The sequence below is a fragment of the Hyperolius riggenbachi genome, chromosome 4 (assembly GCF_040937935.1).
Source record: "Hyperolius riggenbachi isolate aHypRig1 chromosome 4, aHypRig1.pri, whole genome shotgun sequence".
NCBI classification, from domain to species: Eukaryota; Metazoa; Chordata; class Amphibia; order Anura; family Hyperoliidae; genus Hyperolius; species Hyperolius riggenbachi.
Window position 1 is genome coordinate 174,675,187 of NC_090649.1, and position 20,960 is coordinate 174,696,146.

At 45.5% G+C, this 20,960-nt stretch overlaps 1 protein-coding gene across 1 annotated transcript; it reads left to right on the forward strand.

The window, feature by feature from the left end:
* The first annotated feature begins 979 nt into the window (after nt 1-979).
* On the forward strand, nt 980-19,138 carry GPR160 (G protein-coupled receptor 160). Its single transcript, XM_068279294.1, has 2 exons — nt 980-1,138; nt 17,938-19,138. Exon 2 carries the CDS (start codon nt 17,983-17,985, stop codon nt 19,042-19,044), a length of 1,062 nt encoding a protein of 353 aa, XP_068135395.1. The 5' UTR covers nt 980-1,138; nt 17,938-17,982; the 3' UTR covers nt 19,045-19,138.
* The last annotated feature ends 1,822 nt before the right edge of the window (nt 19,139-20,960 follow it).

Consider the following 20,960-nt stretch of genomic DNA (forward strand, 5'->3'; position numbering starts at 1 on the left):
TCCTGAGAGCACCTACACCTAGCTATCTATCCTGAGTGCCCCTATACCTCGCTACCTATCCTGTGGGCACCTACACCTTGCTACATATCCTGAGTGCACCTACACCTCATTACCTATCCTGAGGGCACCTACACCTTGCTACATAGCTTGAGTGCACCTACACCTCACTGCCTATCCTGAGGGAACCTAATCCTAGCTACCTATCCTGAGGGCACCTACGCTTGTCTACCTATACTGGGGGCGCCTACACCTGGCTACCTACACTAGGGGCACCTTCACCTGGTTACCTATACTGAGGGCACCTATACCTGGCTACTTGCCTACCTATACTAAGTTTGAGGGCGTTTTATTGGGGGGGGGGGGGCACAGGGTTGCCACCTTATCCCTTTAAATACTGACACATCTAAGTGATACAGGTTCTGGGGCTACTCACACATGATCAGTGCCTAAACTGCATCTAACTAGCCACAAAGCATGTATAATTCATATGTGCCAGTATTTAAAGGGATGAAATGGCAACCCTTGGGGGGGGGGAGATGATGTGTCACAGAGATCTGAGCGCTTGGTCTCATGGCTTTAAAAAGGTTGGGGACCACTGACCTAGAGTGTGAATCAGGCCAAATATCAGTGCATGTTTTAGCTTGTTTTGTAACTATGGAAGCAATGGACCTCACAGTGTATACTAGTTGATCTGCATTCTTTCTTTGTATAACATGCAGTAATAATAACTGACAAAATCATGGCCTATGGACAGCTTTCCAGCTGAACATGATACCTGCACGGTTAGAAAGGTAATAGAGCATCAGCTGTTCATTGTGAGTGTTCCAGTAAAACAATGTCATCATCCTCACTCCATTCCCCTCACCTACCATACTCCAGCAGGAAAAGTCACACCTGAGCCTGTGCTGGACCCGCCCCGCTATGAAGCTGGCCTGGAGCCCGGAACTCTCCCACCCACTAAACCAGATAAACACGAGTGTGCTTTTAGTAATTGTTCAGGGATGGGCGTGTTCGGGTCTGGCCGGCTGACATTTGTGTTTAGGCGTGAAGAGTGAAGCATAGAGCTGCCGCCTGGTCGCGTACAGAGAGGCCGTGCAGAATATGAGCGCTTGCCTGGGACCCGGCGCTGTGCCAGCGGGTGAGTGACAGACCGCTGCTGCTGCTGGGCATCTAGCCCGCCCGGATACATCGCTGCACGGCTTTGTGGCGGAACTGCCGTGTAAACTTTTCTTGTACTATGCGTGCAATGCTGTATTACAGACGCTGCTGTGAGACCCTAAGATCAGCCCATTGCTTACACTTGTGGAGTGTAGGGGATTTTCTTTGGTACAATCCTGCACATGCATACAATCCTGCATGTCATACATCTGGAAGCTAAGGAACCCGGGGTGTGAGACCTATAGACGCTGCCTTATGTATTTCCTTTTAACCAATACCTGTTGCCTGGCAGTCTTTCTGGTCAGTAGGGTCTAATGCTGGGCATACACGGCGCGATTATTCTTATCAATCGAGCTGCTGATGGCTCGATTGGTAATTATACGACAGGACCGACGACCCCGCCGGTCGCTCCTTGCCTTCTCAATCCCCGCGGGTGAACAATAGCGGGGAGTTTAGCGGAAGATAAGGAGCGCCCACGGGGACCAGCGGGAATTGATCTGGACGGCGGCGGAGATTAGCCGCCGGATTGAAAAATCCCCCCCCCCCCCTCCGCCATCCGGATCAATTCACGCTCGTCCCCGCGGGCGCTCCTTGTCTTCCACTCGATTCCCCGCTATTGTCCGCCTGCGGGGATCGAGCAGGCGGGGATTGAGCAGGGTCATCGGATCTGTTGAAAATTATCAATCAAGCCATCAGCGGCTCGATTAATAAGAATAATCGCGCTGTGTATGCCCAGCATAATGCTAGAAATACACGGCTCGATTCTGAGCCATTAAGATGGCTCGATAGATCATTTCTGACATGTCACCGATGGTTTTGCAGCTCGAGTCACCATTGAAGGTAAGTGAAAAAAATAAGAAAAATGAGCAGAAGATAAGCGAATCGAGCCGGCAAAATGAACGGGCGCAGAGTCGGGCGCCAGAATCGATGCTTGGTACACACCATACAATTTTTTGTTATTCTGGGAATACACGGCTCGCTTCTGAGCCATTTAGATGGCTCGATAGATCATGTCCGATTCCCCTGCCTGATCGCTTTGCTGCTCGATTCTGCATTGAACACAATGGAAAAAGATAAGAAAAAGGGGAGTAAGATAAGAGAATCGCCTGCAGAACTAAGTGGGGAATCAAGCGGCAAAATCGAACCGTGTATGCCCAGCATAAAATTATTTAAGGCGCTTTCTCACGCCATACTGTGGCGAATGACGGGTCCGTCAGACCCTCCCGCTGGGCAGACTTTCTGCAGTCAGTCGCACGTGTACAAGACTGTCGACAGAACGCCTGCCCGGTGGGATGATGCGTGTTCATGCCAGATAATTTCCAACATGTTATGCTGGGCATACATGGCTTGGTTTTGCCACTCGATTCTCCTGCTCGATCGATTCTCCGCTCGATTCTGCAGGCGATTCTCCTATCTTCCTCTCGTTTTTCTTATCTTTGTCCATTGTGTTCAATGAGGAATCGAGCGGCGAAACGATCGGGTGGGAGACCGGACATGTTGGAAATTATCTATCCAGCCATCTAAATGGCTCAGAATCGAGCTGTGTATTCCCAGCATTAGAAAATTTCAACTGCCTAGCAATTAGGCATTGTTCTACTCAGCAGAAGATAACCAGAAGACAATGTACTAGGGATAATGACCAGTCTCTACCAGTACTTAATGCTGGGAATATATGGGTCGACCCGGCGATCGCCCCCACCAACCCCCCCCGCTAGTCCCCGCCGCCGTCCGGATTGATCCCCGCTCGTCTCAGCGGGCGCTCCTTATCTTCCGATCGACTCCCTGCTATTGTCCGCCTGCGGGGATCGAGTGGGGTCATCGGACCTGTCGGATATTATCAATCGAGCCATTAGCGGCTCTATTGATAAGGGGAAACGTACCGTGTATCCCCAGCATTACAGAAAATTTGAAAATCTAAAGGGCCCATACACTGGGTGATTTCAGCGATCAATCGAATTGTGGCCAATTTTCGATGGATTTTATCTATCTGACAGGATGTAAGATCTAGGTCGATTTGCTGCTGCCAGCAGATCAATGGCCTCTAGAGTTGCATTGGATCTAATGGTCCAATAATGCATTTCATTCTGAAATCTATTGGAAATCTTTTCCTAGTGTGTGGTAGTGGCACACATCAGATAGGTTCCTGTCAGATTCAACCTGACAGGCATCTGACAGAAATCTATCTTATGGTCGAATCAGCTGCAAATCTATAAGTGTATGGCCACCTTATAATACACGGCTCGATTCTGAGCCATTTATATGGTTCGATAGATCATTTCCGACATGTCCGATCTCCCGCCTGATCATTTTCGCACTCGATTCTGCATGGAGGACTATGGGAAAAGATAATAAAAACTAGCGGAAGATAAGAGAATCGCCTGCAGAATCGAGCGCGGAAAACGATCGGGCGCAGAATCGAGCGGCAAAATCGAGCCGTGTATGCCCAGCATAACAGAAAATTTGTATGGTGTTTACGCTGGATGGATCAGTCAAAAGCAGTCTTATCAGTCTGCCGACAGCCTGTACTCACGTACTACTGTCGGCAGAACGACTGCGCCACGGGAAGGTCATGTTGGACCCGTCTTTTGTTACAATAGTGAATGTGTACGCACCTTTAGAGGCAGAGGATGAGCAGGATAGCCAGGCAATATGCATTGTTTAAAAGGAAATAACCATGTCAGCCTTCATAACTCTCTTATGCTGGGAATACACGATGAGATTTGTGGATTTACTGTCTGATCTTATTTCCAATCGATTTTCTCTTTTTTTCTTATCCATTTCCATTCACTTCTATGAGAAATCGATCAGAAAAATGATCGGACATGTCGGAAATTATCTATCAAACCATCTATCTCTTGAAAAAACTTATGGTGTTTTCCCAGCATCACCTCTGGTTTTAAACCAAATTCATTTACATCGCTCTGTTCAACGTGTACCTGAGATGAGAACAAGATGATTTTTACTTACTTGGGTCTCTTTCCCCCCTGTATTCTGTGTATGTTTCTGGGAACCGTGCAAGCAAATTAGCTCCTGGGTTGGAGAGAGTTTAATTTGGCTGCTGTAGCAGTACAGTGGATTAAACTGGGAGGACACAGAAGTGCTGACAGACTACAAGGGGCTGGAAAAAGTGTATAAATACAAGTTCTCCTCGTGGTAGTCTAAAGTGTACCAGAGATGAATATTAAAAAAAAAAAAAAAAAAAAAAGCGATCAGGCTGGAGGAAGCTGTATGCCTTTTTTTTTTTTTTTCTCTGGCTTCCTTTAAGACTAACCGCCAACTCACTTATGAGCCATGTTCACAGTGGTTTGTTGTAGTAGCCTCGTTTTAACCCGCCTTTATTCAGTGTAAGACCTTCAGTGTGGTATAACTGCGTGCTGCATGCAGTGCGTTACCACAAAATGTGTGTTGACCGTGAAGCATACTTTTCATTGACTGTATGTGATGCAACATGCAGATAATGTACGGCACTGCATTCCTATTCTGTTGCTTTCTTGCTGGTACAGGGAACGTAACAAGCACTGTGAACCTAGTGGCAAATCATCTCCAATCAGGTTTTTGTCTTGACATGTACGAGGCATGTTGCCCAGTGACAGATTCCTCGGACAACATGGCTGGTTTGAGGCTGTCAGACGCAGCAGTGTTAACCTGCAGGCTAGTGACTTGTACTGTACTTATGGGGGGGGGGGGGAGCTGCCCCCAATTGATGGTTTTCCTGTCTGATAGTTTTGATAATTGATCGGACATGTTTGGGTAAGAGATTTCTGGCAGATTTGACCAGGGTGATCAAATCTGCTGAGGATCAAATGGAAAATTTGATGTGTATCTGATCTGTACAAAGGCGCTCTGAATAAACTCAGACAGGCCGTCTCAGCAGCTAAGCATTCCTACTTCCCTATCTCTCATCACAGTCCTGCAATTTTTTTTTTCTCCTTTCTCTGGCCTCCATCACCCTCTCCCTTTATTTCAGCTAAGGTCTTTGCCTCATTATTTTTTTTTTTTCTTTCAGGCAGGGAACACACTTGACAGTTTTCGCATGCGTTTTCTGCACAGAAAAACTGAACTGATGTTAATCAATGGGCTAGTTCACACTTAATGTGTTTTTCACGCGCAGAAAAAAAACTGACATTCTGCATCCTGATTCTGCACATTTTGTCAGTTTTCTGTATCAATTACATTAGCTGCTGGGAAAAAACGCACACATTTTCCTGCATGGAAACACACTTAGTGTGCAGAAAAAGTATACAGAAAAACGCGCGCAGAAAACTGAAAGACAAGTGTGTTCCCTGCCTAAATCTGCAACATCAGAAACCACTTCACAAGGGAACCTAATCTGCAAATACAGACCCAAACCTCCCCTCTTCTTTATTGGTCTTCTCCCAACTAACTGAACACCCCCCTCTCCACTCCCTAAATCACATCCCACCACCTGCCCCCTTGATTCCATACCCTCACCTTATTACTCTTCCTTCCTCTTCCATCATACCTGCCTAAACCTCTCTTTTCAACCTTTTCCCATCCACTTTCAAGCAAGCCCTATTAACACCTATATTAAAAGGAAAAAAAAAAAAAACTTATTTGGGCACCACTACACTCCAACTACTTACCGTAAACATGATCACTCAGAAATGGCCCGTCACCTCACCACCAACTCACTTATGACCATCTCCAATCATGCCTCCACCCTATTCTCTCCATAGAAACAGCCCCGGTCAACGTTGTCAATTACTCTCTGCTAAAGGCCTCTACTCCATTCTCAGCCTTTTTGATCTCTCCTAACCTTTCCAATTAACTAGTGACCCCTCTATTAGGCAGGATACCTCCCTAGCAGTGACCGTAATTTTTGGCAGAATCCCCCTCCAAGTAGCCAGTGATCCCGTAAACCTTATGAGGCAGCAGAGCTGTGGAGTCAGTACAAAAATACTCAGACTCCTCAGTTTAATTCCTCTGAGTCTGACTCTTCGAATTTGAGTACAACAATTACGTCGATTGAAAGTATGTAACATAAAAGGCATTTCATCACTGCCAAAGCTTTCAGCCCCATAAACACATGTGAGTGCCTCTAGTCATTTTGTCACTCCAGGCGAGAAAACCTGTGGCGCCCCCCCCAGCCCCTCCCCCCCCTAATCATAATGCGGCAGTGTTTCATCAGAAAATAATAGTAATTATCGTAATTCAGAATCGTAATTCACCAGAAAATAATCGTAACGTGACAGTGTTTCACCAGACAATACACTTATTGCAGCAGCATTTCACCAGAAATTAATCATAGGGCAGCAGCGTTTCACCAGAAAATAATCGTAATGGGGCAGCGTTGTCAGAAAATAATCGTAATGTGGAAGCATTTCACCAGAAAATACACGTAATACGAGCAGAGGGAAAGAGTAGAGAGGCAGCATAAGATGTAAGAGGGGGGTAGAGGAACAGAGGGGGAGGGATAGACAGCATAAGATGGAAGAGGGTGCAGAGGAACAGAGAGGGGTAGAGACAGCATAAGATGGAAGAGGGGGCAGAGTAACAGAGAGGGGAGAGACAGCACAGCACTAAAGCACTGTTTACAGCTTTACCAGCCTACAGCCTAACCAGCAGATCTCCTGGCCCCCAGTTCTAGCTAACTGCTTCAATGAACTCAGAGAAGGCTCCCTTCCCCCTCATAATATGCTCAAAGCTCAAATCTCGATGATCCCCAAAATGGATCAGGAATGTCACAGCGCACACCAGTTCCGTCCAATCTCACTAATTAATGTTGACTTTAAACTATTAGGCAAAATACTAGCTCTGAGACTGAACAAGGTGCTACCTGCTCTCATCCACAGGGACCAGGTGGGGTTTGTTCCAGGGAGACAGGCCGAAGATGCCACCAGAAGAGCCATTCTCCTAATTCATCACTTACAGCGTCAAATCCCGGGGGTGGCACTAGCACTTGAAATATATAAAGCATTCGATACCCTCTCCTGGACATACCTTAACCATGCCCTGCGTAACTGGGGATTTGACTCACACTTCTTATCTTGGATTGCAGGTATTTACTCACACCCCTCGGCGACGGTCCGCTTTTCAGGCCATAGCTCCGAAGTATTCCCAATACACAGAGGTACAAGACAGGGATGCCCACTGTCACCCCTGCTCTTTATCCTGGCCTTAGAGCCCTTTGCATGCTTCCTCAGGAACAATGTCAATATTAACGGAGTCGAGAGAGCGGGTATTGACCATAAAATACTGATGTTCGCTGATGATACCCTGTTATTCCTTACGCAGCCCCATGTATCGATACCCAATGTACTTCAAGCCTTTGAGGAATTTGCAAAGATCTCTGGCCTGGGAATCAACCCGGCAAAATCTAAGGCCATGAACATCACCCTAAGTCTAAGAAATTACGAAGCCCTTAAAGACTCAAGTCCCTTCCAATGGGTCCAAACACTCCCCTACCTGGGTATTACTCTGACCCCCTCGTATACCTCTCTTTTCAGCTAACTACCCCCCGCTACTTAAGTCATTATCAGCAATGACGAACAAATGGTCCTCTAACCCCATATCTTGGCTAGGCAAAATCAACTCAATAAAGATGATGTACCTACCCAAACTTCTTTATTTCCGCACCCTCCCAGTGAAAGTACCTGACCACTACCTTCGCATCTTTCAGACCAGAGTCATGTCCTTTATCTGGGGGTATAAAGGGCCACAGGTTAAAAAATCAACTATGTTTGCACACAAATTTGATGGCGGGTTAGGAGTACCCCAGATCAGCTCCTACTACAAAGCCGCAACCATAAGTCAACTAACCAGGCTCTTCCAATCCCAAGACACTCCTCTTTGGGTATTTTTGGAAATCCCTGACTGTGCGCCCTCTCTGCCTAGCACCTTAATGTGGCTCCCACATAAATTGAGACCTCCTACAATTAGCCCTCCTCTAGCTCACAGCCTTCAGGTCTGGGACTCCCTACGCTACTCAGCCAACCTACAATCACCTCACATACCTCTACTCCCTCTTGTCGAGAACCCCTTATTTCCTCCTGGCCAGGAAAGCCCCGGGGCATTTTCTTGGTGGACAGAGCATAGACTATCCCGAGTCACCCACTTTCTCTCTTATAGAGGTATTCATTCCTGGTCTGAACTCCGAGATAAATATCAAACCCCTAAAACCGAATTCTTTCGGTATCTCCAAATCAGACATTGGATCTCTACTCTGATTAAAGAGAGAGACCTCTCGACCGACCTCACCCCTTACGAGAACATCTGCCTCCGTCGCCCTAACACCCGAGGCCTAATCTCCGCAATATACTCTTTCCTCACCCGCCCCAGGCAGCCCATCCAACATGCATATGTATCTAGATGGGAAACAGATCTGTCAGAAACCAAAGACAGAGAAGATTGGGCAGATATCTGGGGGAGGGTCTCAAGTTGCTCTTGCAATTTACACATGGTAGAGTCAGCATACAAGGTCATGACCAGGTGGTACCTGGTTCCGGCCAGAATAGCCAAAGTTTTCCCTTCAGCTAACCCTTTTTGTTTCAGAGGTTGCAGAGTAGTTGGAGATATGCTTCATACATGGTGGTCCTGCCCTCGCCTTTTAAGGTTCTGGCACAGGGTGTTTAAATTATTATCCGCTCTATTGCACGCAAAAATAGACTCGCTAATATTTAGGCAAAATAAATTAGCCTCTTTTGTCTTCTCAGCAGCTACCATGTCCATAGCCAGGAACTGGAAGAAACCCTCTGTCAATTTTGAGGAAGTCAGAACTAGAATGAACCAATTCATGATTAACGAGAAACTTACGAGCATACTTCGTGACACCCACAAAAGTTTTGAGAAAACCTGGGACCCCTGGATACAACGGGAACATCCCATCTTGGACAATGCACTTATCACAAGGCTGTGAGATGGGTTCCTCCTCCTCTCTTCTTTCTTTTCTCTTCCCTCTGATGCCTCTTTCTCTCTTCCTCTCCAGTTCCCCCCCCCCCCCCCCGTCTCTTCTTTCTGCTCCCCCTTTCCCTCCCGAGTAAAAGACATAATACCTCTGAATAGCAGAGGTCTTGGCTCACTGCTCAGAGCCGACCTCCATGGATTCCCCCAGCCCGACCTCTCCGCCCCTTAGGTCAGCTTCCTCGCCCCAAACACTCCTCATCGCATACCTCAGATAGTTGGAATATTTCCTCTGAAAACTTTAATAAATACTTTGAAACAAAAAAAAAAAAAAAAAAAAGTCAGATACTCACCTAAGGAGAGGGAAGGCTCGGTCCTAATGAGCCTTCCCTCTCCTCTCCCGGTGCCCTCGGTGCTGCGCTGGCTCCCCCGTTCGCATCCGCTGCCGCAGGGACTTCGGAGGTCTTCGGGAGCACTCGGGCTTCCGAAGACGGGCCGCTCCATACTACGCACTCGCGATTGCGTCATAGATGACGCTCACGCATGCGTAGTATGGAGCGGCCCGTCTTTGGGAGCCCGAGTGCTCCCGAAGGCTTCCGAAGCATCCCTTCGGCTGCGGAAGTGGCAGTATTTGACTGAACTGGTCGAATACTGCTACGGGGGATCCTGGGCGGCACCGGGAGAGGAGAGGGAAGGCTCATTAGGACCGAGCCTTCCCTCTCCTTAGGTGAGTATCTGACTTTTCCATTTTTTAAGTGGTAAACATTTACTTTAAGCCAGAATAAAAAATCGGTTTTACTTGCCTGGGGCTTCTACCAGCCCCTTGCAGCCGGCCGGTGCCCATCGCAGTCACTCGCTGAGCCTCCGGTCCCCCACTGCCAGCTAGTTTCATTTGCTCTGACAGGGAGTCGGCGGGCTTTCTGCACCTGCGCAGGCCTGGCCACACGTATCCTTCATGTTCCCATCCTTAAGTATCCTGCAGAGGCGCAGGACGGTATTGCGGACGGGAAAGCGAAGAAAAATACGCGTGGCTTGGCCTGTCTGGTTTTTAAGTATAAACAAAACTAGCTGGTGGCGGGGGACCAAAGGCTCCGTGAGTGACTGCGAGGGCACGGGATGGCTGGAGGGGGCTGCTAGAAGCACCAGGTGAGTAAAACCGTGTTTGTGTTTTTTTTTTTTTTTTTTTTTTTTTTTTTTTTTTTTAATTCCTGGCTCAAGTGTCCCTTTAAGGGAAAAAAAATGGCACAGTCATGGGCGCCTATGATAAAAGCCACGATTGGAGGCAAACAAGGGAAATTTGGGCACCTCTCAGAGGACAACAGTAATCCCCGCACTCCTAAGCAAGCACTTGGTTAATCACAAGGATGTTACTCCACCGGACATTCGTGCCTCTATGTGCAAAGAAAAAAGATCAGCAATCTTCCACTTCAGTAAAACAAGGGAAATTTGGGCGCAAGGCAGCAGCCACTATCAGGCGCCAAAATGTACCTTCATTGCCAAAAATTGCAGCTTTTATAATGCGGCAAAGAAGGAAATTTATCCTGCTTGTCGCTAATCGTGCGCCTCCGTGCACCAAAATTTACCTTCTTTGGCTACTTGCTGCTAATCCTGCACCTGAGGGCTCCAACATTTACCTTCTTTGCCGCAAAATGTGGAATTCCTAATGTGGTAATGAAGGAAATTTCAGCGCCTGATTACCGGCATGCAGGTAATTGGGTGACAAAATTTACTTTAGCTGTTGCATATTGCGGCTTTCTGCCTGGTTCGGGGTTAGGCACCGCCTGGGTGGAGGGGGGGGGGGGGGGTCTTAGTGTTATGCACCATGGAGGGGGTAGAGTTAGGCACCACCAGGAAGTGTGAGGGTTAGGTATTGGCAGTGGAGGGTTCTGTGTGAGTAGGGTTAGGTTAAGGTATAGCAAAATCTCGGTTAACATTACTTACATTTTATTATGGAAATCCAGCAGTAGAATATATTGCTAATTTAAGTGATATTCTACTAGCGGCAATCCCCTGCGCCTTTTTTTTTTTTTTTTCCAGATGCCTTTATTACATGTATGCCTCCTGGACTCAGACTCCACAGCCCTATGAGGCCGCAATTAAAAAGGGCGAACTGATATTTCCATCATACCACTGCAGTGTTCTCCCCAGAATTTTTTTTCCAGCCGGGTGGCATGAAAACATAGCCGGGAGAGGTGCAACGGGAGAATGCAGAGCCGGTGCATCTCTGCTTACCGACAATGAGAATGAGGTGAGCCGATGACAGCCGGGTGCTTACCAGAATTAGCCGGGTGGAGCACCTGGCTAAAAGAGCCTGGGGAGAACACTGTACTGGCTACTTAGACCTGTAGACCTTGCCCAATTGGGATTACTTTTAGCCCTTATTTGCCAGCACCCAGTCTGCATCATTGTGAGACTGTGAAGAAAGGCCCCTGTCCAGAATGTTTTCTGCACAAGTGGGAACCGAGCCTTACGTTGACAAGTATGCACGCTATTGCCTTGCAACAGCAGGGGCTATGTCTGACGTCCTGTGTCAGTGAACACCGAGGCAGCAGTGACCCTTGGGTCCCATTTTTTTTTTTTCCCCCTGCTTTGATACTTATTTAATTTTCACACCTCTTTTTTGAGGCAAAAAGACAGGCAATACAATAGTGGAATAAACTTGTCAGGGGATCAAGGATGTAAAAAATGGCTTATCTCAAGTAATCACTAAAATAGAAAGCAAATTTGCCCAGGGAGACTGAGACAATACTAGAGGTGGAACACCCTCTATAATCTATCCAGGGGGTCCAGGTTGTCAGGAAGTTTTCTAAGTTGTCTGCTATTCTAGCATTTTTTTTTTTCCAATGCTTTTTTAGAACCTATTGATATGGAGGAGGCAGGGGGACGATGGCTTGGCGCACAACGGAGCTGATGGGTTGAGTTGGAGAGCAGTGGGCTCAGCTGAAGGGATTCACCAGTTTGGATATTTAGGCAACATATTTATTTTATTTATGTATTTATATAGCGTCGAGATTACGCAGCGCTGTACAGAGTTATATTGTCTTATCAATTACTACCTCAGAGGGGCTCACAATTGAATCCCTATTATAGTCATAGGTCTATGCATGTGTCGTGTCGTGTAGTGCATGTATCATAGTCTAGAGACAATTTAGCGGGTAACCAATTAACTTATCTGTATGTTTTTGGGATGTGGGAAGAAACCGGAGTGCCCAGAGGAAACCCACTCAGACGCAGGGAGAACATACAAACTGTTAACTATGTTAAAACTATTTTATCGTTCAGTCTTGTGCCTGTTCTGGTCATCTGATTGTTGCTACAAAGGTTCTGCCCTCCGAATAGTCATACTATCGCATTGTTTATGTTCTTATAAATTGTTGTTTTGCTAGTTAGGATTGCAAATAAGTTTTTTTTTTTTTTTTTTTTTTTTTTTTTGTTTCCTTTTAGGAGTAGCTAGTTGGAGTCTGTCCGCTCCATTCAACACGGACAGTGGTGGCAGTGAAATTACCCGATTTCCAGTGTGAAATCAATATTTAGTTTACTGATTGTACATGTATGGGCACTATTTGCTTCCAGAATTCTATAGTGAATGAGGCCCGCATGGCAACTGTGACCTAGTAATACGGGATTGGTGCGTGGTTGTCATATTACGTTATCTGCAGCGTTGCGACCAAACTTTAGTGTCAGTCTGTTCACTGTGTTTCAAGCCATCGGATGTGACTATTTCCTGAATAGTTATTAACATTTGGCCACAATTCACTAAGCTTATCGCCTGTCTTTAATAACGTTTCTAGAGTTATCACCAAGGTGATGAGGCATGTAGTATTCAGGAAACCTTTTACCTCAGGCAAACCTAAAGTTAACTCTTCTGTCTTTAAAGAGACTCTGTAACAACAAAAACCTCCCCTGGGGGGTACTCACCTCGGGTGGGGGAAGCCTCCGGATCCTAATGAGGCTTCCCACGCCGTCCTCTGTCCCACGGGGGTCTCGCTGCAGCCCTCCGAACAGCCGGCGACAGAGCCGACTGTAGGTTCAATATTTACCTTTGCTGGCTCCAGCGGGGGCGCTGTGGCGACTTTCGGCACGGAAATAGACGGAAATACCCGATCTCCGTCGGGTCCGCTCTACTGCGCAGGCGCCGGAAACTTGCACCTGCGCAGTAGAGCAGACCCGACGGCGATCGGGTATTTCCGCCTACTTAGGCGCCGACAGCCATCAGAGCGCCTGCGCAGGAGCCAGGAAGGTAAATATTGCGTCACGGCTGTACAGAGGGCTACAGCGAGACCCCCGAGGGACGCAGGACGGCGTGGGAAGCCTCATTAGGATCCTGAGGCTTCCCCCACCCGAGGTGAGTACCCCCAGGGGCCGTTTTGTCGTTACAGTTCCTCTTTAGGGCTGGTTCAGACGGACGTCTGCGTAGCGTCGCGTCTGGGGGCGTTGCGGCGGCTGAGCGGTCAGGCTTTCAGTAGCCTTCGGTCGCGTCGTGATGCTGTTGCGGTTTTTTTTTCCCGTAGGGGAACATTAGCCGTCGCGGTTGGCCGCTCCCTGGAAGCTACATGTTGCTTCCAGGGGCAGCCCGAACGCTCGCGAAAATCGGGACCCGAACGCCGCGTTCGGGTAAAAGCGCGCAAAAGCTTGGTGTAAACGCTCTCATTCACTTGAATGGGAGCGTTTACCGCGACGGTCCGAACGCTTGCGGTAAACGCTCCGCAAGCGTCCGTCTGAACCAGCCCTTAAGTTAACTCTTCAATCCTTAAAATAACTCCAGAATTGTAAAGTTAGTCAGGCTGTTAATTAACTGCTTGTGAAAATAACTACAGAGGAGGTAACTTAAGGAATGAAGAGATAAGATAACTGTTTCACTGTGTGGTGGCAAGTTTTCGCTTGCCTTATTATCTCCAGCATGATCTTCGTGAATTGAGGCCAAACTCCTTATAGATGTTGACCTGGCTGGGATTCACACCAGGGACCCAGTGCTGCAAGGCCACCGCGCTGCCCATTTAACACATCAGGAATAGTAGGGTGGCCTTACAGATGGTATATTCTTGGCAGAGGCGGCTCCGCCCTGCTGTCCACCTGAAAACAATCTAGCTTGTGACCAAGGCTTTAGTATAGTGTGAATGTAACTCATAAGTGGTACAGTTGTTGTGTTGAGTAATATTGGTGTTATCAGTATATTTGTCATTTACAGTTAGAAGGAAAAAAATTAGACCTGCTGTTATGCATTTGGCGTCTCTATTTCTGACTTCCTTATTTCTTAACAAACATAACAAACCTTCTGTAAAGGTCATCCTTTATTGATTAGCAAGAAAGTCTCTACACATTCTCTTGTTATGTTACAAGACTAAGGCTAAGTTCACAGCAGGACGTTGCGTTGTGATGCGACATTAACGTCCACGCAACAAAAAAGTTGTAACGTACATTCATGTTGCATACGGTAGATACAGTGAAGCATACAGGCAATTAAAGTATGCTTCACTGTATCTTGTAAACGTGTGTATTTACAGGTAATGCACTGCAGTGCATTACCAGAACTCAACATTTACAACGCAATGCCATTGTCGCACTATGAACGCCGCATAACCTCATCATTGCGTTATATGACTTTATGATGCGGGACCATAATGTCCTACTGTGACCCTAGCCTAAAGGTTGGTGAATGGCTGTAAAGTGTGACAGCATCCTAGTAAATGTCTGACATAAATGTACAGAGATCACTTGCTGGCTTTGGGGTAAAGTGAGGTGCACACTTTAACGATGCCTCCCCAAATGATCTTTACAGATTACTTCGGGCTGTTGTTTTGTAACGATCACTGCACAAACTGCATGGCTATCAGCTGAGCAGTGTGTAATGCTGTATGGAGAATGGAAGAGGAGACGCACAAATGTCACTGTGCTGCGCACTAGACAGTAGGCACTGAGGCAGCAATCCAACCAGATGGACTGCTGCAGAGGAGGCTAATGGTATCGGGAGATACCTGTACACACTTTAGATTTGGAACCAAAATAACCACATAAGATTGTTTAGGCTGAGGTAAATCTAAACCGTATATATATGTAACCTAACGCCACTCTCCCACGGAAAAAGCAATGATACATTTTTCCACATCTCCTTACACAGTGCAGTACTTGTAAGGAGACAGCTTGCATAAGAATTAAACCTATATTCTTATTGCTGCAGGATCACCGCCAGTGTTCAAGAATATCTGTACTAAGGAACTCTTTTCAAAACAAAGGCTACAGGGTGTGCTCCCACTGCGAGGAAAATTCTGCACATGCCTTTCTGTTTGCTTAGTCGGTCCTTTCAGATGATCTTCATTTCTTTCCCCTGCTCTCTGTGAGAGTATTAGGCATAGCTAAACAGCCTTGGCTGTGACATCACTGAGAAGGCGGGGTTTCATAATAATATACAAATATTATTATTAATTAGGAAGTGTTTCTGATGCTGAAAGCTTAAAAAAAAAAAGTTTGTATGTCACTTTTGTCCTGTCAGACTCAAAGTGCTTGAGAGGCAGCCACTAGGGACACACTCAATAGGCAGTGTTGGGGAGTCTTGCCCAAGGACTCCTTGAATAAGTGCTGGCTTAAGGGATAGGAAGAGTCAAGATTCAAACCCTGGTCTCCTGTGTCGGAGACGGAGTTCTAAACCAGTACACAGAAAATAATAATAATAATAATAATAATAATAATAATAGACTACATTCTACTATGTCATGGTGCCTCTTTAAAGTCATTTCCAGCATTTGTGAAAGGCCCATGAAACTTTAAGGGAAAATCAGCCACTTGCTGAATTGAGTCAATATCCTCCCATGTGATGTTGGGTTATATTTACACCAATGCTAGCTAAAGACAAGCACTACCGTAGTAATTGACTCCCCTTTCCTTCCTTTATGCAACATCAGTAGTGTTTGAGTATGAAGTTAATAGTTACAAAAACAGTGTTTCAAAATTTTGTCCAGCTACGTTTGTGATTTAAACAATTCTACCGCATTGTTCAAGTCAAGTGACACAACTATTGCATTGGTATCACCTGTCTGCTGATTCGGCAATAAGTGAACAGTATGGTGGTTTTGGTCCAACTACCAAGGAGATAATGCAGAAAACAGGTGTGCTGTCCAGCTGTGATAGGTGTTTGTGAGTAACAAGGCTAGGTGAAAAGAAAGATGCCGCTATGTGCATTTTTGTGGTTGATAAGCGAGTAGAGGCAGTAGACTGGTGATGAAGCCTTTTTCCTGACTAGAGGCAGAAGTTGCAATTGACGGTGTAATGCTGGGAATACACGGCTCGATTCTGAGCTGATAAGATGGCTCGTTAGATCATTTCCGACGTGTTCGATTTCTCATTTGAAGTAAATTGAAAAACGAGCGGAACATAAGAGAATCGAGCAGGCAAAAGGACTGGGCACAGAATCGAGTGCCAGAATTGACCCGTGTATTCCCAGCATCAGGCTGTATACACACATGCAATTTTACCACTTTCAGGTAGTGTGAGGGCCAGCAGATTTTGAATACTATGAAGAGGTGGAATTGGTAAGCTCTCATACTGCGCTAAGTGGTAACATTTTCCAACCAAAATTATGTGTATGTACCCTTCAGGCCTATACACACTAGAAAAAAAGCTGAGGTGGCCAGTAACGATTGCCTCTGCCGATAATCCAGAGTGTGTACAGAAGGCCCCAACACCACCTGGCCACCAGTTCAGTTCAATAGCTTTGTTCTCCCTGCTTACTTCGTGACATCGCATATGCACCACTCCATTGCACCTCTGACCCCTCCATGCATTCAGGGCCGGTGCTTCCATAGAGGCAAAGGAGGCAATTGCCCCAAAGCCTGCGGGTGCTCCTCTTCCCATCCAGCTATGGTGACCCATGAGGTTCAGACACTACTGCAGCCAAATAGATCCGCATGGCTGCCAGGCAACTGGTATTATTATTATTATTATTATTATTATTATTATTATTATTATTATTATTATTATTAACAGGAAATACATGGCAGCCTCAATATCCCTCTCACTTCAGTTGTCCTTTAAGTGGAGCATCTACTTGGAACTTTGATGTTCTAATCCCTTTTTTTTTATTTTTTTATTTTTTTTATTTATTTTTTTTCCTTCACTGCATATAATCCAAGAGGGAGGAACACAAAGTTAATAGTGAATATATCAAGTACCACCTAGGCCCGCTCTACTTCGGTGCCCCATAGCAGCTGCTATGGCTATTGCTACGCTCTTGGTGGTAGACCCCTGTTGCTAGAAACTAGGTCCATATAATGCTGAATACACACGGTTCGTTCCCGCATCGAATGCGCCGCTCAATTCCCGACAAATCTATTATTCCCGAACATTTCCGAGCGCATTTCGATGATTTTTAGGTCGATTGCCATGTAAAGTATGGCAAATCGACCTAACGATCCATCGAACCGCGAATCTGAGATGTTGGAAATAAATCGAGCGGCGCATCGACTGGAATCGAGCGCGGGAACGAACCGTGTGTATCCAGCATAAGACATTGAGCGAGCTTGTGCAGCTGTGTAATTCTTGTCCAACTAGATTGTCAACAACCACTTTTACATTTGTATGTAGCTTTATTTGTCAGCTAGAACTGTATTCTCTCACTAATATATCTGACTCTGACTTGTTCAGCTTGTATATAAAGCAATACTCCTATGTGGACAAAAGGACTAATCCTTTTATTATAACCGCCAGTAATTCACTTGGCACAGTGTGATGAGCTCTGTTATTTAGAATAAGAGCAAAGCAGCTGTATCTCTTCTGAAAACATTGCAGTGTGAAGGGAACAACTTACAGGAAAATAAAATCAGATATCTATCGATAGATATATAGATATATATATATATATATATATATATATATATTGCAGATGGTAAAATATTCACTTTAATATTGCTGCTGTTCTTGTTACAGAAAGAAGCAACGTGTGGAGCACATAGAGGATCCTTCAGTCTCATCATGTCTAATAAGGTGCTATTCACAGACCTTCTAGCTGTGGACAACATGTCAGATCTCAGTACGATGAATGGACATGAAGTGGTTGCGACGGACCCACAGCATCTGGAGCCCAGTTGCACGCTCATCCTGATTCTAACAGGCAAAGTCATTATGAATGTTTTTATTTTTGGGGCAAGGCACCGAAAGGTGAGCGCCAGCTTTCTGGGCTATTGCTGCTTTGCTCTAGCGGCTGTAGACTTTGCTCTCTTGTTTGCCGTTTCCGCCATACACTTCTTCCAGGACTTCTCAATCTTCGGAGTGCGATTTACCAGCTACCATACATGTCTGTTCACACAGATCATATCTCACACATATGGTATTTTGCACCTTCCTATCTTCTTCATCTCAGGGCTGGATTACTATTTGACCATTGTGAAACCCGTGAAAATTTCATGGATTTTCCTTCATCTCCTATATGTTGTTGTTATGCTTCTGATGTGGATTACAGCCTTTACTTATGTCCTCCTTCAGTCTCCCCCGAAGGCCCCAGAGGTGCACAGTGAGAAGACAGCACACATTTGCACTTTCTACATTAGCAACCAAAGCTTCTACTTGTCGGCAACCCTGGTTCTTGCCATTGTCCTGGTGATTGCTGTGTGCTGCACTCAGATAGTGTCTTTCATAAAATCACTAAAGGTTCTTTCTTACGCCAGGAACACCGTAGTGTTGTTCTCCTTTCCCCCTGGAAACCAGTGGCCCATCAGAGGAAGGAAACGTCTCCTTACTGCTCTTGTGTTCTCGTTTCTGGGTACTTGGGGACCATTTGTAGTTCTCCAGATGATCATATTTGCATTGTGTGCTCATATCCCTGCATATATGGATATGAATGTCCCTTGGCTGTACTTTATCAATAGTTTCCTCATAGCGACTGCCTTTGGTTTGAAGTATCCCGATCTGCAAATGACAGATCAGACTCTTTCTTCAGACCCATTCATTGGTTGGAAGTACTGTATTCTACCCTTCATGGACACCAAACAGAGCAAAGATTCCTCTTTACTGCCAGCTGAAGTTACAGTTATTTGACATTTGTATATGTGGATGTGTCATTTCTTTTGTATTTTTTACACGAATGTGGAACTGCTCAGGTTGTACATAATAAAGTATATTTCAGGCCAAAGGTTCCTTTTTGTTAATCTGTGTGACCTAGTGTTACATGGCAGTTGTTGGTTTTAAAAAGACAATGCATTCTTATCATAAAGGAAGACGGAAATTATAGTGAAAAAGAGAATAAATAATATCTCAAGAGAAAGCATAGCATAAGTATTTTGACGACATTGTAAATGAAACCAGACTAGTTTATCTGTTTTGCCTCATCTTGAGCATGTTAGGTGTGTCTGTGAAAGAAGATTTTTTTTTTTTTCAAGGACATATAGTAGAATCCAGTAAATTCTTCAGGATATCCACTTTGATACATACTGTATCCTGGTTTCAGCATCAGAAAAACTTCCTATAGCTATATATTGCTGTATATTAGTATGTATCCCCACCCTACCTCTGAGGCTAAGCCTAGACTGGTTATGTGGAATTCTCCACACCAGAGCATTCTGGGAAACCAGGGATCTTTTCTACTAGCTTTAGAACTCTCAGTAAATGAACATTCCACAGACAGCATCTGCCAGTACTAAGATTTTGCCGCATGTAATACATTTCAGAGAGTGGAAAGAGTTTACAATGGGCAAACACACTATTGAACTATTGAGAGGGAGATATATCTATCTATCTGTTTCCTAATTGCTCTCTACTTTTACTGCTTTGTGGGATGAGGGGGTGGCTTTGATATGCTGGGAGGCACCATGCAGATTGTGCCTAAACTAGTACTGACCACTAGTATGGTATGCTGATTCAGCCTGAGTACTACTGTCTCTTCCTTCAACATGGCATGATGCGGACTTCAACTTACCTTGGCTTAAAGAGAAACTCTGACCAAGAATTGAACTTTATCCCAATCAGTAGCTGATACTCTCTTTTACATGAGAAATCTATTCCTTTTCACAAACAGACTATCAGGGGCGCTGTATGGCTGTGGTGAAACCCCTCCCACAAGAAGCTCTGAGTACTGTGGTACTCCTGGCAGTTTCCTGTCTGTGAACCTTGTTGCATTGTGGGAAATAGCTGTTTACAGCTGTTTCCAACTGCCAAAAAAAAACGTGCAGCAGCTACATCACCTGCCCATAGTAAAAATGTCAGCATGTAATGGCAGAATGTAAATCAGGGGTTTAAAAGCTTTTACAATGGGAAAACACTGACTAAATCATTTATACGTAATTATTGTAAAAATGAAGCACTTTTCTTTTTTTTTTTTTTTTTTTTTATGATTACATTTTCACTGGATTTCCTCTTTGTTTTTTTTCCATAATGTAAGCTCTAGATTTCAATGGAAAATGTAAGTTTCAATGCTGTTGGTAAAGAAGGAAGAGATACGCCATTGCAATTATGATACCTGAGTTCGTGAAATCCCTCTGTTTCTGCCACCTTTTTTAAAAATATCAATAAGTATTTTTGTCCTGTGTCATTTGAGCCTCACACCTGCAGCAAACATATGGCCAGTGCAGTCACCTGACTCTCATACTTATTCACTTAATGAGTTAAAAAGTATTGTCTCCAGGCATCCCACTTAGGGCTCTTTCACACCAGAGCCCTTTTCTGCATTGTAACGCAAAGGCAATTGTTTGCGTTAACCAAGGTAAAATGAAAGTCCATAGACTTTCATTTTACCTTTCACACCCGATGCTGCGTTTCGGTACGTTGAGGTTCCGACGCACCCGGGAGCATCGATCCGCCGGGAGCTGGTGTTCTCCGTCGGGTTCAATTGATAGCTACCGCCGCTGATTGCGTCGCACCGCAGATACCCAACAACACGCCGCAGGCTATCAACGCGTGCAGGTGAATGGCTCCTGCACGTGTTGTGTGGTGTGAAAGGAGCCTTAATGCCCATATGA

What these genes read in the sequence shown, in the direction of transcription:
- GPR160 (XM_068279294.1), top strand. Translation starts at nt 17,983, where the DNA reads ATGTCTAATAAGGTGCTATTCACAGACCTTCTAGCTGTGGACAACATG.